Source organism: Dermacentor albipictus, chromosome 1, assembly GCF_038994185.2.
Source record: "Dermacentor albipictus isolate Rhodes 1998 colony chromosome 1, USDA_Dalb.pri_finalv2, whole genome shotgun sequence".
In the NCBI taxonomy this organism is placed as follows: Eukaryota; Metazoa; Arthropoda; class Arachnida; order Ixodida; family Ixodidae; genus Dermacentor; species Dermacentor albipictus.
The window spans coordinates 82637192-82656237 of NC_091821.1; the positions used below are offsets into that span (position 1 = coordinate 82637192).

Consider the following 19046-nt stretch of genomic DNA (forward strand, 5'->3'; position numbering starts at 1 on the left):
ATACAAACAAGCCATTTAATAAGGACAACATGAAATGCTTGTACACGGAGTGGATGGCCCAGGGAGGGCACACTGACACCAATTGGCAAGGTTAAGAGGCCATCCATAGAGTTGGTGTGTTCCTGGATTTTGGATGCATGGAACTCGCTGCCAGCTGACCTGACCACAAAAAGCTTAAATAACATTGGCATCACAAATGCACTGGACAGCAGCAAGGACGAGCTGTTCTGGAACCATGATGCGGAAGAAGCGGCCAGCGACTTGGATGACAGGTCTGGTGATTGCGATGCGCAGTAAAGTGCAATAAAAAAAATGTCATGGTTTGTAAATAGTGGACATGTATATTCATTGCAAAGGAAGTTATTTAAAGGATTTTTAAAATCGCTGCAGTCTTTTCAATTTTTGCTCTTTTGGAAAAGTTCCAATAAACGCATAATAAACGCATCTTCTAATTTTGCTTCCGTTTTGCAGGGGGGGAAAAACTGTTCATTACGCAAGCATATTTGGTTAATTGAAGGTGGCACAGTTACGGAGTGCCAGTTGCACAAAAAATGTTTGAAAGTAACGAAAAAACAAAGGTTGTATATTCTAGTATAATAGGACTAATTGTTTGATAACATTCTGTAAAATATTATTAAACAGCGTATTTGTTCAGAGACTTCCAGCATGAAGAATAAAAAATTAAATTCTGGGGTTTTACATGCCAAAACCACATATAATTATGAGGCATGTCATAGTGGGGCGACTCCAGATTAACTTCGACCACCTGGGTTTCTTTTAATGCAACCCAATGCACAGTCAAGGCGTTTTGCATTTCGCCCCCATCGAAATGTGGCCGCTGTGGCCTGGATTAGATCCTACAACCTCAGGCTTAGCACCCAACGCCAAAGCCACTTCGCCACCACAGTAGGTTTCAGCATGACGTACCTGATGGTTATGGTGTAAGGTAAGCATGAGATAAAGCAAGTACTATGGGGTAGACTATCATTTCTGCCAACACCAAAACTGGAGCTGCATAACTGCATATTCATGACATGTTTTGCAACTTGTGAAGATGACACAACAGGAAGAAAAGATAAGTCTTGGCATAGTAAGGCACTAAACAGGAGGAGTTCAACGTTTTCTCACATATGTTTGTCTTCTTCCTTGATGCTTCTCTGGCTAATCAGGACCATGACAAGCTCCACCCAGTACTGCAAAGAATGATCATTAGATACAGAAAACCCTTTAACAACTCTCAACTGTAAGAAGAGAAAAAAACTAAGGTAATCGAAAGGCACATCTAGTAACAATTACATTAATCCAGCCAACACCAGTATTAAGGAAATTATGGGGCAAATTTGCAAAAAACTTTCCACGGGGCGAGCTAAACCCAAACTTGTTGTATGATGAATGTTGTGCCCAACCACTTCAGCTATTGGCGGCGAGGAGTTACGGAGTCGCCATCTATCGGCAGCGGCTCACTGGCATAGTATGAGGGATCACGCGGCGCGCTCCTGATAGGTTTTGCTGTCAGCGCTCATTGAAAACAGCACACGCAAGCTCTCCCGGACATTTCTGTAAGTATTTTCGAAATGAGAGAAGTTTTTTACTGTCTAAATAATAATCTTGGACAAACTGAAAGCACAGAATCGTTTACAGACGCTCTCTTTACCGAATACGTACAGTGAATGCCACTGCGCGCGGTCGCCGCAATGGAGTCTCCCGAACCGGCTTCTTGCGTCAAAGGTAGCCAAACGCTGAGAGTAAACTATGTGAAATATGTTGTTAGAGTGGGCTGCCTGTATAACCAAATGGGGCATAACAGAATGAAGCCTCAATGCAGCGATCGCACGGGTTCCCAGCGACCGACTGCGCGTCCGCATGCAGGTCTGCGAACAATGTTTTGCTTTCATTGTGAGCGCGTTTTCGCACCGTGCCATGAGCTTTAGGCCACAGAATATGAGCATTTGACAGTATACAAGCAACCATTGTTGCGTGGGTGCTTTCAGAGCTGTTCAAAAAATTTCATTGTAGAGACTTCGACGCCTACTCCTCGGGGACTGTGATGTGCTGTCGCGACGATTCAATCTTTTTCTTTTTCTTCTAAATTCTTGGACGTTTCCATATTATTTCTCGAGTTGAGTTGCACTGTATGTTTATCGGTGTTCTCAGCTTGCGATTCCCGCTGCTTCATTTTTGTAATACAGTGCATTCATTCATAACACGTACAAACATGACCATATGCCATGCCTTTTTTAATGTGCGTCTTACCGCTCCCTTTCCATTCCAGTGAACTTGCCAGTATCTATAGCATCGACAAGTTCATAGACCAAACCGTCATGACATTAGTCTGGCAGCGGACTCGGGGAGCGTCTCAGCGCGCGTTTTACGAACATCGCAGACCCGGCGCCGTAGCAGAAATCTTCCTCACGTCTGTGCTTGCTGCATGCCCGAGTTGTAGCCGATGACTGTTTGCCGGTTTTATGTTTCGCGAGCCAAGCTTCACGCAGCTTCTTGTCCTGCGGCTACGTGTGAATAAGGCTGACACGGGGCTCCGTTGCGTACATCCGGCACTGCGGCACCGAGCAGTAGCCTACCATGTTGCGCGCCTTCAAAGGCAGCCACTACCTATTGTAGTGCTTTCAAGCGTTGTAAAGGAGACACTCGAAGCGGGAAAATCTCGCCGCTAAATGAGGACCACAGCGTACGAGGGAATTTAAACTCTCATTTTCAGCTCGCTTCGGCGCTCTCGAAGCAGCCGACGCGGCCGCTATGTCCACGTGATCCACGTCATGTCCACGTCACGCCAACGGTGGCGCCAGCTTTTCCAGTGGTGGAGCTCGAGGCCAATAATGACAGCTGTCGCATATTTATGCACATGTATACACGCTGTAAAGGGGGGTTTATTCGGCTCGTAGAGCAGCAGCGACAAACTCAGCACCAGCAGGTAGGGCGCAGCCCGCGAACGAACTGGGTACGTGCCACGCGATGGCAACGGGGCTTTTCAGCCTGCCGATCTTCTTCGTCACAATCACCCCCGGAATTGAAGAGTAGCCATCCTGGCGATGTAGGAGAGGTGGGCGGATCGTAATACTGCTTCAGCCGGTCAATGTGCACAGTCTCTCGCCCCCGACGACGCAGATCAGAAGATGGCGATACGGGTTCGACCACGTAGTTCACTGGTGATGTTTGTGCAACCACGCGGTAGGGCCCGTGGTACTTCGGGAGGAGCTTGGACGAAAGGCCAGGAACAGCAACAGGCGGGACCCAAAGCCACATGAGTGAGTCGACGGGGAAGGGGTGAGGGGGAGGATTGAGGTCATGGCGTTCTTTTTGGTGGCACTGTTGAGCAGACGTCAAAGAACGGGCCAGTTGTCGGCATTTCTCGGCGTGCTGAGCAACCGCAGAAACAGGTGAGCATTCAGCAGGGTCCGGCCGGTACGGTAGAACCGTATATATGGTGCTGGAGGGATGGCGGCCGTAAAGCAGAAAGAATGACGAGAATCCGGTAGTGGCTTGAGAGGCAATGTTATATGCGAAAGTGACAAGCAGAAGTACAAGGTCCCAGCTGGAGTGGTCAGATGCAAACTACATTGATAGCATGTCACCAAGAGTCCTGTTGAATTGTTCCGTTAAGCCATTGGTCTGTGGATGATAAGCAGTAGTAGTGCAGTGAATAATTTGGCATTCAGATAGGAGTGACTGCAGGACATCCGAGAGGAATACGCGGCCCCGATCGCTCAACAGTTCACGAGGTGCGCCATGGCGGAAAACGAAGTTGTTTAGAATGAACGAGGCGATGTCTTTTGCTGATGCGGCAGGCAAGGCGGCGGTTTCAGCATACCGTGTCAAATGATCTACAGCGACAACAATCCATCGGTTGGCAGCGCCAGTAGATGTAAGAAGCCCGCATATATCAATGCCGACATGGTCAAATGGCTGAGCTGGGCAGAGAAGTGGTTGGAGAGGTGCGGTGGAGAGATGCAGGACACATTTGCGTTGCCGGCAGGCAATGCAGGAGCGTACACATTTGTGGACGAAGGTGTACATCCCTCGCCAATAATATTGTAAGCGAAGCCGTGTGCAAGTTTTTGACACTCCGCCGTGACCACACTGCGGGTCAGAATGAAAAGCGGAGCAGAACTCTTGTCGTAGGTGGCGAGGCACTACTAAGAGCCATTTGCGGCCGTCATTGTGGTAGTTGCGGCGGTATAAAAGTCCGTCCCGGATTGTGAAATGCTGCGCCTGTCTGCGTAACCCTCGAGGTGCCGAAGTTGCCGGAGGATTGGACAAAAAGTCGAATATCATGACGATTCATGGGTCTTTTCGTTGCTCCGATGCCAGGTCCAGGATGTCAAGTGGTGAGATGTCATGTCTGCCGGTAGAAGTGCTGCTGTCTGAAGTAACTGGGGAGCACGAGAGAGCATCGGCGTCAGCGTGTTTGCGTTCAGAGCGATAGACGACACGGATATCATATTGCTGGATTCAGAGGGCCCACCGAGCGAAGCGGCCCGACGGGTCCTTTAGGTTGGACAACCAGCAAAGAGCGTGATGATCCGTCACCACGTCAAAGCGTCAACCGTAGAGATATGGACGAAATTTTTGAAGAGCCCATACGATAGCCAGGCACTCTTTTTCTGTTATTGAGTAATTGGCCCCAGCTTTCGCAAGGCACGACTGGCACACGCGACTACGTATTCAGCATTAGTGTTCTTGCGTTTTGCGAGCACGGCACCAAGGCCGACACCACTGGCGTCAGTGTGAAGTTCTGTAGGTGTGCTTCGATCAAAATGGTGCAAGATTGGCGGAGACGTGAGTAGGCGACGAAGAGTCGTAAAGGCATCATCAGAAGCTTCCGACTAAGCAGAAAGTTCATTGTCGCCTTGGAGAAGTTGGTTTAGTGGTGCGATCACAGTAGCGAAATGGCGAACAAAACATCGAAAATAAGAGCATAGGCCAATGAAGCTGCGTAGTGCTTTCAAGTTAGTGGACTTCGGAAATTCGGATACGGCACAAAGTTTAGCAGGATCAGGAAGAATGCCTTCTTTGGAGACAACGTGGCCTAATATAGTCAGTTTTCGAGCTGCAAATCGGCACTTCTTTAAGTTAAGCTGGAGACCAGCATTCCAGAGACAGGACAAAACTTGATGTAAATGCCGAAGATGGGTCGGAAAATCAGGAGAAAAGATGACAACGTCGTCGAGGTAGCAGAGGTAAGCATGCCACTTCCAGCCGCGTAGGATGCCGTCCATGCGTTCGAAGGTGGCGGGCGCATTGCACAGACTGAACGGCATTACAGTGAATTCATACAAGCCGTCTGGTGTTACAAACGCGGTTTTCGAACAGTCAGCGTCAGCCATGGGCACCTGCCAGTAGCCAGAGCAGAGATCTAAGAAGGAAAAAAACTCCGCTCCTTGCAAACAGTCAAGTGCGTCGTCAATACAACATCAACGCAAGGGGAGATGCTTGCACTTCATTGAAACATGTTATTTTTATTGTATTCACTAATATTCGCAGTATACTTAATAAAAGGGACGAATTGTGTTCTCTGGTTGATGACACTGACGCTGACATAATAGCGATAACTGAAACTTGGTTGACTAACAAAATAACAAACGAAGAATTGTTTCATTGCCGTAAAAGATACGTTCTGTATCGGAATGACCGTACTGACAGAATAGGGGGCGGTGTATTACTTGCTGTTAGTAAAGACGTTGAGTGCCTTAATGTACCGATAATCACTGAAATTGAATCCATCTGGTGTTGTTTAACCATTAATTTCAAAAAAATTATCTTAGGCGTCTGCTACCGGCCACCCTCGAATAGTCCGTTTTGTGATCACCTGCATGACTGTCTAAATCAATTAACAGTAAGATTCCCCGGAGCAAAGATAATTCGTATAGGTGACTTTAACTTTCCTAACATAAATTGGTCGAGCACATGTCCCTTCTCTAACCCATCATGCAGTGAGGCTAATCAGTTTATCGCTATTTGTTCCGACTTTACCTTAGTGCAAACGGTCGTTATTCCAACACATGTAACAGGCACTACGTCATCATTATTTGATCTCGTGCTGACATCATCAGCTGATATTATATCCCTGATAACGCGCTTACCTGGCCTTAGCGTCCACGATACATTACATTTTACAATCACGATATCACTACCACTGAAACGTAAACAATTTAAGGAAAGAAAAGATTATAAAAAGGCTAACTTCTCGGCAATAAACAACGAACTTGCTTCCTTTCTTGACACATTTCTACCTTGCCATCTTGATCATTCTGTCGAGACAAATTGGCGCCTCTTTAAAGAAAAAGTATCTGATCTAATAAATTGTTATATTCCAGTCCGACGTATATATTCAAATAGTAACGCACTGTGGTATAACAGACACATTAGCAGACTAAGTAACAAAAAGAAACACCTATTTCGTATCGCTAAGCGGTCACTAAATCCTGAACGCTGGTTTTCATACAAATCTGCTGCCACGTACTTTTCAAATTTACGGTCTGCAAAATTTTCCTACTACAACGTTACCCTTCCCAAGCTACTGAAAACTAACAATAAGGCATTCTGGAGCTCTACGAAAGGAGACAGCACTAGAAAGGTTACTCTAACTTCACTAACTGGGAAAGCAATCGTTGACCACGCATGCGCTGACGTGCTAAATGACACTTCGTACAGTCCTTTTCGCCATCTTCGCATGTTACTCCTCCTCCCGAAATACGGCCTAAAAAGTACCCCCACATGGATCCCATAGCATTTAATAGTAACGGTATTAAATAGATTATAAATAAATTAGAATTGAAATCGTCATGTGGTGTTGATGGGATTAACATTAAATTTTTACACAGTACTAGTGAGTATTGCTCGATAATTTTAGAATTACTTTTTTCTCAGTCGCTTCACAACGGCACATTGCCTTTAGAATGGAAAACGGCTAACATCGTTCCAATTCATAAATCTGGTGATACGCATAACCCTTCTAATTATAGGCCCATTAGTTTGACTTCAGTGACCTGTAAAATAATGGAGCACGTAATTTATTTTCAGGTAATCAATCACCTTGAATCTAACAACTGCTTTACATCTAGCCAACATGGTTTTCGTAAAACATTCTCCTGTGATACCCAGCTTCTTTGCTTTACTAACGACTAGCGTTCCAACTTGGAGGCCGGATTTCTTACGGACTGTATTTTTCTTGATTTCGCTAAAGCTTTTGACAAAGTACACCACACATTACTGCTATCTAAACTCAGCGCACTAAACATTTATACTAATGTACTTAATTGGATAAAAGCATTTCTAACACACCACATGCAATTTGTAAGCACTAATGAAGTTAATTCAGCTCTAACCCCAGTTAAATCAGGTGTTCCACAAGGGTCTGTGCTTGGGCCGCTGTTGTTTTTAACCTACATTAACGATCTAGCTGATAACATTTCGTCTAAAATTTGTCTTTTTGCAGATTACTGCGTAATATATCGTAAAATTACTAATGACACTAATATTTCATCTCTTCAGGACGATTTAAACACACTGCATAACTGGACTATAAAATGGCACATGCAGCTTAACGCCAAGAAATGTAAATCAATGCGAATATCCCGTACTAATGAAGCTTGTCCTGCCTATTTACTTAATAACATTCCTTTAGAGAGCGTAAGGAATTACAAATATCTGGGCGTCCATATAACCTATAACTTATCCTGGAAGTACCATATCAACTTTATAACGAGCAAAGCTAATCGCACACTTGGATATCTTCGTAGAAACTTCTTGCTCGCACCATTATCACTCAAACATTTGTTATACACAACATATGTTCGTCCACAGTTGGAATATGCATCATCAGTATGGGACCCACATCACGTCACCTCAATTAACTGCCTTGAAAGTGTCCAGAATCGCTCCGCTTGGTTTATACTAGCTAATTACCATCATACAGCAAGCGTAACACAAATGAAGACTACTCTAAACCTACCTTCTCTATTAAACTGCAGGAAACAATCACGCCTATGCTTATTTCATAAGATTTACTACCAGAACGCTGCGCTTCGGTCGGCATGGATTAACCCAGCACCATTCATCTTTTCACGTAGAGATCATACGCACAAGGTACAGTCGCGGACAAAATATTATGGACCATGAAATCTAAGAAAAAGCTGAATATCTCCGCAACCTCACAACGCAATCTGGTATTTGCATTTTGGACCTCGACTAGAATATGCTAACAACGTTGTCGTGGGCAGTTTTACTGGTTACTGCTACAGGCTGCTCGGGAATTGAACGTTTTCATCCGCGACTGTACATGTACCTCCCTCTAACACATTAACACATTCGCAATCATTTTTACCTAAAACATGCAACGAATGGAATGGTCTGCCAGCATCTATTGTTATCATAAGTAATCCTGTTATATTTAGAAATGCTTTAGTTAACATGTAAATCATGAAACTTGCGTTCAATATATCATGGGACTTGTTATTGTATAAGCACTATTTTTTCAAATTAACTATGTATGTATTTACCTATCATTCCCAACCTGTATATTGAAATGTATGATGAGATTTCTATGGTGAACTACGACTACTATTTTTTTGTGTAAATTAGTGAGCTAGTATAATTTTCTATTTTTACTTATACTGTGCCTTTCCTGTATATTATTTTTTACCTCCTTTATGTAGCCTCTCCCCTTTATAATGTATATTTACACTGAGGGTACTGTAAATAAATTTTAAAAAATACATGGCAACGGGTATACATCCTTTCGGGTAATCTTGTTAAGCCTTCGATAATCGACGCAAAATCGTATGGTGCCGTCTTTCTTTTGAACTAGGACGACTGGTGATGCCCAAGGACTACTACAAGGCTGGACGACACCGCGATTGAGCATATCGTTCACCTGGTCATTGATAACGAGTCTTTCAGTCACCGATACTCGGTAGAGACGCTGTCGAATTGGTGCATGGCTCCCAGTGTCGATAGTGTGCGAAACAGTCGTTGTGGCGCCGAGTGATGTTGCTTGGCAGTCAAAAGACGAAGAGAAGCCTAGGAGCAAGCGAAGAAGTTCGTCTCGCTGCGTCGTCGTAAGGTCACTGGCAATAGATGGCGTAAAAGAACACGGCAGTGACTGAGGAGGCGATGCCTCGAGAGCAGCAAGATAAGTGGAGTCGTCCATCGTGTCAAATATTGAAGATGAGGTCAGTGGCTCTGCTTTGCTGAGGCTTTCACGGCGGCATAAAGTAATTGGTTCAGCCGATGGGTTTGAGACGCACATGAGAGAGGCGCCAGCTTTGAACTCGAGGACGGCGAACGGCAGTGGTAGTGAACGGCGGTGAACTAAGAGTTCGGATGGAGCGAAGAGTACTGTGTCGTCATCTACAGATTCGCAAGAGATACTGACAAGAGTGGAAGACCAGGCAGGTATAACGGTGTCTTCTGAAACAGCGCTTTTGCGACAATGGTCCTTATGGTCAGCGATAATATTGGTTGAAAACTGAAACAGCTCGATTTCAGCACGGGCGCAGTCAATGATCGCATGATGTGTGGAGAGAAAGTCCCAACCTAATATGACGTCGTGTGAACATGATGGCAACACGATGAATTCTATGATATAGAGGACCTCCTGAATTACGACACGAGCAGTGCAGGCGCCGGATGGCTCGACGTGCTGCATGTTGGCAGTTTGAAGAGACAGTCCAGAAAGCGGCGTCGTCACTTTTCCTATCTTGCGGCAAATACGGGCATCTATTGCTGAAAGTGCAGCGCCGGTATCGACAAGTGCTAGCGTCACTGTTCCTTCTATCGCAACTTCAATAACGTTCTTCGGGGAAGTGTGAGGCCTAATACATTTCGCTGGCACCGCAGTTCTCGCCTCCTGAACTGCAATATTTAGTTTTCCTGGCGCAAAGGGCTCCGCCGCCGGTGCATGAGGAAAAGCAAGCGGCAGTGAGGAGAAGGTGAACGGCGAGCGGCGGAGAATGCAGTGTCGACAGCAGAAGGAGATTCAAAGGCGTCCAAATAGTTTCGACGTTGTTGGAAACGTGGCACATATGGACGCACATTGTTCGGGACGTTCAGTGTAAGCAGGCAACAGTGACATGCCACGTGTCCAGCACGGCCACAATAAAAACAAATCGGACGGTTGTCTTCCGTGCACCAATGGTCTTGAGGTCGTGTATAGTGCACCAGTGGACGAACCTGAGGGGATACGGGTGGGCGCAAAGGCAGGCGAAGGGGGCCGTAGGTCTGTGGCACAGGCCTCATCGCGACTTCGGCGTACGTCAGGGGAGCGGCCGTCGGAGCCTGCTGAAGAGAAGGCGAAATGTGGTCGGCTACCTGCTCCTTGATGACAGATTGGAGAGCAGGCGCCAACGAAGTACTCGGCTGGCCGTGTGCAAGTGGAATCAAGGAAAGCTGACGAGCCACCTCTTCACAGACGAACTCCTTTATCTGTAGTAGCAGCGAAGTGCTATCCGGGGCAGCAGCCAAGCTCGACATTGAAGTGGCCTGAGGTGTAGATTGGCGGGTGGCTACGCGTTGTTTGCGCAGTTCGTCGAAGCTTTGACAGACTGACGAGTTCAGAGACTGTCGAGGAATTTTTCACCAACAGCATCTGGAAGGCGTCGTCTTCAAGGCCTTTGAACATATGGCGGATCTTCTCTGCATCAGCCATTGCAACATCAACGCGGTTGCAGAGGTCGACAACATCTTCTATATAGGTGGTAAATGTCTCCCCGCACTGTTGCGCACGACCACGCAAACGTTGCTCAGTGCGAAGCTTACAAACCGTGGGGCGCCCAAATACCTCTGTCACGTTAGTCTTGAAGGCCGTCCACGTCGTCAGATCACGTTCGTGGTTGCGGTGCCACACGCTGGCGACACCGCTCAAATAAAAAGACACGTAATTAAGTTTTTTGGTGTCATCCCAGTGGTTGTGGATGCTCACCCGGTCATAGTCAGCGAGCCTGATAAACAATCTTGATAAACATACATCACCTTTAGGCAAAAATTTAAAAATACACTAGAGAAAACCGTGGCCCCCTTTCCCCGATCCACAGAGTGGATAGGGAAACGGCGCCGCGGTAGCTTAATTGGTTTAGCATTGCACCCATAATGTGAAGATGTGGGATCGTTCCCCACCTGCAGCAACTTTTTTCATCCACTTTCATTGCTATTACTTTATCATTTCTTTAATTCAATTAGTAAGTACAAGTAATTTCCTTTATGTTCTCCTTGGTGTCTTTGTTTGATGGCTTCTCATGATACGATTAATAAGAATCAGGCCCCTTCGTTAACCCCCTTTCTTCTCATTCTTACATAATGAGGGTATCGGATCCGGCAACATTGATGCCTTCAGGTAGTATGTGCGGGTTTATTGATCAGTTGCCTTCACTCAGAAAGATCGCGTACTCGTGACGCCCATGGCGGAAAGGACGTTCCACATCCGCTGCCAAGGTTTGTGAGTGGTGGTGCTAGCTAACACTCCCAAGGTTAGTTCTAGCAGTAGAAGCTTGATGTGGGTGAGTTGGTTTAACATAGTTGAAAAAAAGAAAAGAGTGCTACAAAGACGAGCGCCTGTCTGTTGTACATGTTCTTCCTTTAGTCCGCGTCCTTGTAGCGCTCTTTTCTTGTCTTCTAGGAGTAACACATAAATACCAAGAAAGTGGATGGGGAAACGGCGCTGTGGTAGCTCAATTGGTTAGAGCATTGCACATGTAATGCGAAGACGTGGGATCGTTCCCCACCTGCGGCAAGTTGTTTTTTCATCCACTTTCGTTGCCATTAATTTATCAATTGTTTAATCCAATTAGTAAGTACAAGTAATTTCCCCTATGTTGTCCTTGGTGTCTTTGTTGGCTTCTCATGATACACAATAAAACAAGATGCAAAAAACATTTAATGAAAAAGTACACTGCACAGTACCGGGTGCAAGAGATATTTGAGGAGATAATAAGACTTTACGAATAGCAACAATATTTCAGACAAGATTTGATATATTCTTTCCAAATATTTTACAGTTTCCTTTGCTGCTTCTATATAAAACTGATAAATAAAACCATCTTCACAATCAATTATTGAGTGACTTCAGCTTCAATAATAGCTGAATGCCTGCAGCATGTTGATGCTGGGCAGTGCTTGTTTGTCAATGTTTGTCAAGTTTTTATCATTGTGGCTGCTTGTTAGTCTCCCTTTCAGTGATGCTTGCCATACATAGCAGTGTACAGGTTTAGATATTAAAAACTAAGAAGCTACATTAAGGGTGACGCCACTGCAGAAGTTCACAACCAGACACCTTTGGGTTGCACAGGCGCTGTGGGAGAAAGCAAATCTGTTACCGAGGAGTGGCGCCCAATGAAATCGTGCATAGCAAGCTTGAATATTGACTGCAACTCGAAGCCGTTTTGGAATGCCCATACTAATTGATTTTTCAGGGTTCTCACTCATCATGACCTCCACCTGCTGAAGAAACTCAACTGCTTGAATGGCATCTGACTACTGGCAGTGCCAATTTGTCTTTTTTCACAGATAATATTGACCAAAAACTCTTGTCTCACGCCACAAGCAACAAATATTGTGGCATTCAAAGAAAGTGGTGATCTTTCAGTCTCTGTGGCAGGCATGTAGGGAGACTACAGGTACGTACAGCTTCATCTCCAGCATCATACTGAAAGCTGATATCCTGGAATAAATGTGCTAGATAGACGGCAGAGGGGTTGGCATGGATGAAGTAAAGCACCTATACAGATAGAATACTAATGTTTATGGCTATTCCAAGACATGCCCTGAAATACCCTGCACACCTGGTATAAGAAAAAAAAGTGCCTTGTCTATGTATCAATGTTTTCAAAAATGCGGTCACACTAGTGTCCACGCAGCAGCATGCAATACAATTTCCCAATTTTTATTTTTTCACTAACACACACAGCATATCTCTAAAGTGAATGAAATAACACAAGCAGCACCCAAGTGTACATAATATTGCCAACAAGCAGAAAAGCAGCGCCAAATGCTACTGAGATGTAGAATAAGAACTTTGTGATAGTCTGCAGTATACACCTTTTTTTTTCCTTAAAATAATAAATGCCTTAAGGTACTCCAAAATTGTTAACTCTTGCCTTAACACAGTCCTCAAGTAAAAAATACTTTCCTTGTTTTAATGTGTTTCTGGGGTAGAGGTAAACATTCATTTTGAATGCAAAAGCAAATGAGTTTTTCAGACTTATTCGATCCTAAATACATTAAATGTTTTTGTGTAGCAGTCAATTAATACCATTCAATGCCAATGTCATTTTAATGTAATTACATTAAATCCTCCAGTGCAACATGTGTACGAGAGCCCATCAGTACTTGCACTTTTTGTTCCTGTGCATTTTCAACATAAAAAATTGCACTACAGGTAACTTGTTGCCACTTGCAGAAGGTTTCTTTTGAATCAATTTAGGATTCAATTATGCAATACTGATGTTTACGAATTGTGTGCCACTCATCACAAACCTCCATAAGCACTATTATTCTTGCGCTACTCAGAACAGCAGAAACTGAGGCATGATAAACAACCATGGAAGAGACGTTGTACAGATTTAAACTGCTACACATATCAGTGAAAAAAAAAAAGTAAGCTTGCATGCAGATAACCACACATACACAGAAAAAACAGTAAACCTTTGCAGAGCTAAAGTAGTCATCAAGAAAAGCAGGTTTACATGTTATGGCACAACTCAAATAAGGCACGCTAAATTGAAATAAATAAATTTTTAAAAATGCAAACGAAAACGAAGACACTGAACAGTGCCCAAGTATATAATGTGCATACTTAAATAATATAGATTTAGCAAAATAATGCATATATCTATCTGCTAACAGTTTCAATAGTTCTCCATGTTAAGCTATTAACTGTTGATTAAAAACTAATAATCAATGTTTAACAGAAACAGTGGAACACACTTGAAAATGTATTACCTACAAGTCAAGAAAACTTACATGAACCACAGGGCGCACTTACTTTTATGGATGACTTCAGGCAATTTTCAGGAGTTGCTACAAAGCAGCCATCACAAAGGTCATAAATATGTGCCCTGCAACAGCGGTGCCAATAAATTAATGACTTCATTACACACATAAAGCTGGTTTGCAGCCTTATTCAGGAAGAGGAGGTGGGTTGTTTAATGAGAAAAGAAGAGGGGGTAGTAGAGCCCCAGCGATATGGTTTGTATGCAAAACATGCACAAGCTACTGCAAAATATTCTGACCTCTGTATAACGTTTTCATATGAAAGGAACAAGGAAAGCTAAGGCTAAAGTGCTACCTGACACATACAGTGAGCCACTTAAGCTTCATTTAATAAACAACAAACTGCACTCGGTGTAAGTGCTGCAATGAATGTCTTTCTTTTTTTCATAAAACAGCTGTAAAGTGCAAGAGAACAAGGGGGTGCAACTTTTTGTCAGTTACAATCATGTGAAGCAAACAGACAATGCAATTAGGGAAAGGAAAGGGGAAACTAACCTATTTTCTAATTGAAATATAGAAACAAAAAAAAAGAGAGAAATGAGAGCGGACAACGGGCCTGCCATCTAATTAATGTTCCGCCACCACCACCGTAGCCATGTGTAGTGCCATGCTGGCTAGCACTCCAAGGGTTATATCTAGCACACATACATGAAACTCAACAAAATGGACAGGATAATGGCTACTGTGGTAGCTCAGTGACGGAGTGTAACGTGGAAGATGCGAGTTAGGCTGTCAGCTGCAGCTAGTCATCTTTCTGTCCGCTTTCATTTCCCTTTTCCCTATTTCTACATAAAAAAAAGAAGGAAGAAAAGAACTATTTTATGCTTTCCTTGCCTGAATTGTATGTTTGCTTCATATGGCTGTACAGTTGACATATCTTTTAACCTGATGGGTTAATTTGACCTGCTGTTTAGTTTGGACACCATTCAAAAATTCCAAAAGGCACCCACACATGTCAAACTATTAGAACACTGGATAATTCAAACAAGTTTTGTATGTCCCATCAATATCACATCAATAGAAGTCAACAGCAGTTAAAGATGCTGCCGGCATCACATAGGACAACAAAACCTGTTTCCCTATTTTGCTTATTTTTCTGCCAGCTGGATTAATGAGATGGGACTTCAGATGGCCATCATCCGTGTTGCTGCCACGAGAGAGCAGTGGGAGGCACTGCTGTCCAGCTTAGCCATCGGCGACCAGCTCAAGCAGGTCCAGAGAGCTGAGAAGATGGCAAGAGCCAGCGGAGCCCTGGACTAGGGACCCCGACCATTAGCGATTATTCTGATTGTTCTTTTAATAAAGTTTATCCTATCTGATGGAAGGTTAGGAATAAATCCAATTCTAGGAGTAAGGACTCGAATGGTGTTTACCATTGCTCCTGTAGACAACTGTAGACTATGTCTCCACCGATTTCGAGTTTTGCCATGCAAGCTTCCTGGAATGTAGATCATACCAACTTAAAATTGTCACGTCACACAAACTACATCAACACACAAGCCTATTAAGCTAGTGCCTACAAATCTGGGTAATAGTACTTTAAAAAGTCCTGATACAAAGTGCTTGCCCTATCTTTTCTTTTCCTTCTACAAGCCATTACCTGAATGATCATGCTAGGCAGGCTAAACTGTTCCAACAAGAAAAGAATCGTATCATTTAGAGTAACAAGCTCCAATTATTGTGGTAAACCTTCCTCTCTGTCTCAGATGGTTTTTGTGGGGTTCCATTGTCATCATCATGTTCTCCCGCTAATCATGTTCCATACCTTCATTACTGAGCAACCAGATGCTATTACTTTCAAGGTAACATACGCTATAACTGTCACTATGAATGAATTGTATTAGCAAATCTGAGCATTTCATTCTATTGATGTCAAAACAAATGAATGGTAGTACAGAAGGCTGAGACACCTAACTGTGATTGCCAAGCAAGTTCCAAATATAGAATTCAACCTGTATACAGCTCTATTAAGAGCTGTGTAGTTATAATCCTTTACATAAGCACTGGACAGCAGTGCTAAGAACTGAACAGCCAACAAAAAAACACACACATATGAAGATTTTGACTTGACCATGTTTTTGCACCTCAAATGCTGTGTATGCAATCATAAATTATAGATTACAATACAGAATCTGTCTATCCATAATAAAGAGACAAAAATATTGCTTTACAAACTAGCTTATGCTATTTTATAAATGAAAATGAAGATGAGTCCACTGCAATTAACAGGGGTACGCCACAGAAAAGTAAGGGCATAACAGGGAGTCTATCAAGTTGACATTTCCAAATTCCCCGAGTTTTTCAGGTTTTCCATGAGTGCCTTTCCGAAATTCTGTGAGTGACGCAGAACTATGTTTTATGTCAATGGGGGCTGAAACCATATTGCCCGATGCTGTCACTCTCTAGTAAGCATATGAAAAAAATTTAAACAAAAAACGACTTAATCCAATTTGAATACTAAGCAGTAGTGTTTATGTTCTTCAAAAATAGAATAGAAGGGAGGGGTTAGTAAAATGCACAGCATATAAAATGTCTTCGAAAAAAAATAGCAAATCAAGTCAGCCATTCTCAAATACGAATAAAAACTAGATGCATACAGAAGCAAATATATTCGTATATGAGCTATTTCTATCAACTGATAGCAAGCTCAATGGTATGTGGCTCGAACTTTGTCACAATTGAGACTCCCTCTCAACAGCTCGTAAGTCGACCTCAACTGTCCTGACATACTTTCAGCCTGCGCACGACACCTCAATGTTGTGTTTCACTGTTTTAAAGAGTTTATTTTGGTTTTGATGAAGGACACCTGCATCTCAGCATCAGCCAACACTGTTTTTTGAGCTCAAGCTCCTTCAAATCGGTGGCAGCACGCTTCCTTTCCCATTCATTCCTCAATGCTTAGGTCCTTTCTGCTCTTGTCCTCCTTCCGCCATTCGTTCGCCCCACAGACCACTTGAAGCATCTTTGTGGTCAGTTGCACAGTCCACATCCGATTTTTTTAGCTCCATAGGGGCCACGAAAACATCCGAAAAATTGGCCAGTTGGAAAAAATGAATGCATGTCATATACTGCCCTTAAGGGCTCAAACCGCCACAGGCACATTCAAGAACGCTCTGAAGGTCTGTCGGTATACATATTAGGCATATCGGTGCTCATGTTGTGACAGGAAATACCAGGTGCACGCGTGTATAATTAAGGAATACACAATATGTCCCGTGGCAATAGCCCCTTCCCACGCTTGTTATGCTTCACTGCAATACTTTTGCGAATGCTTCACCACGTTATATTTCTGTACAAAAGCAATGCTGACTTTCGGGAACCGGAATTATGACACGCACTGTGCTCTCCGAGCTTCTAAGCCAATCGCAAAAACCACAAAGGTGGAGCCCGTGCCATTGCTGACAGCAGCGAATTATTTCAATAAAGAACATGGCACCCAACGGCAAGAAGCTTCATAGCGAATGTCGACGCAGCTAGGCCTAGCGTTGCCGCAGTGGTGGTTATGGCTGCCAGCGTATCTGCGTGCAAGAGCGCCAGTTCGAGGCAGCGAGTTAATCAAAATGACAGCGGTGGTGGCTTTGATTAATGCCAGTTCGTATCTGCGGTCCCGGAAAAACGTCTGGAAAATCGGACGGCAAAGAGTTCTTGCGTCCAAAATTTCAGATGTTCCGATACATTGACTCTATGGGGTACGTGGTGGTACACTGGCAACTCCTCCAGCCGACGACAGGGCGTCAAAGACGATTCATTACAATTCCTGTCTGTTACTCGAACCAGCATTACGGAGACTTTCAACCCTTTCAATAAAATTACAGCTAATTTTTCCTGATAGAGGCACAAATTCCCCGACTTCTCCCTGAGTTTTTCCAGACTGCTCAACATCCCTGAGAAATCCCGGTTTTCCCAGTTGGTAGACACCCTGGCATAAGGTTTTGGGCAGTCCAAAATTAGCTGCTATAACATGTTCAACATATGAAAATGGCTGCAGCAGTCTGAAGGCTAAAGCAATGCCATAAGTTACCTAGGTCAAATGCTTCCATTCTTTGAGATCACCTGCAGCAAAACAGACATTAATTTCACACGCATGGTACCTTGGCCTTCAACATCACCTGGATGGTGAAAAATGAATCTACGTTGAAGAGAAAGCTCCAGAAGTGTAATTCAACAGCATCTTAGGAATTTGAATGTCGTAATCTACAACTAGCAATGGTTTTTCAATCATGACATGGTTTTAGAGAAGAAAGCTGAATATATTTTAGGTGTAAGCTCCTTTGAGGCAAGCTCAAGAAACTTTCAAGTGGAAGCTTCAAGGATGGCCTTTGATGATGCATATTGAGCCAGCGATCTCATCCAAAGATAACAGCAGTGTGTCTTATTAGTCCATTTCCATGGACTTTGTAATCAACGACCTACATGTTGCTGGTAGTTGTGAATTATGCTGAGGTAACATTTGCGTGATTTGCTGACAGTGACAATGAACTCAACCTCTGTGCAGCATTCAATGGCAATAAAGCTGTCTGTCAAGTGATGGCGCCGACACTGACAATGAAGAGCCAGTGCCTGCACTGCTGATAAGCTCTGAATTGACACAAGCGCTGATGACGTTGCCACCAGTGTACAGTGATGACATAACTCTCATCAAAATTCAAGCAGACATTATTGTGTATAAGCACTAGGATCAGTAATACTGATAAATGATTAATCTATTAAATGTATCCCCCAAAACAATTAGCCTTTGTCGATTTAAATCTTTCATTTAATCAACCAAATTGATTAGACCTGTTCGATGAATTGTTTTTTAGAGTTTGGTGGGAGTGGTGCGAAAATTTTGAGATTGTGCTAGAAGGGTGGCATATGAGCAGTGACTGCGCGGCTGTGGCAGAGTGACTGTCGACTGTTTTTTCCAAGTCCCAATCGATGTCGAGCCAAGCGCTTCCCCTCTCTTCCACCACACCGCACACGCAACCACACCACACAAAGCCAGAGGGTTGAAATGCCCTCGCAATTCAGGAGATACTGTAGCAACCCAGTCGTTGATCGTCATG

At 43.8% G+C, this 19046-nt stretch overlaps 1 protein-coding gene and 1 non-coding gene across 3 annotated transcripts in view; one reads left to right on the plus strand and one right to left on the minus strand.

The window, feature by feature from the left end:
- The window catches only part of LOC135907452 (uncharacterized), a 90901-nt gene that overhangs the window by 37709 nt on the left and 34146 nt on the right, over positions 1-19046 (minus strand). For both annotated transcript variants that reach the window (XM_065439141.1, XM_065439142.1), the window contains exons 12-14: positions 15375-15439; positions 13994-14066; positions 1129-1193 (exon numbers count right to left, since the gene is read on the minus strand). In XM_065439141.1, coding sequence (XP_065295213.1) covers positions 1129-1193; positions 13994-14066; positions 15375-15439 — 203 coding nt within the window. The remainder of the gene's footprint in view (positions 1-1128; positions 1194-13993; positions 14067-15374; positions 15440-19046) is intronic.
- On the plus strand, positions 11671-11743 carry TRNAT-UGU (transfer RNA threonine (anticodon UGU)). Its single transcript has one exon. It is a non-coding gene; the product is annotated as a tRNA-Thr (tRNA).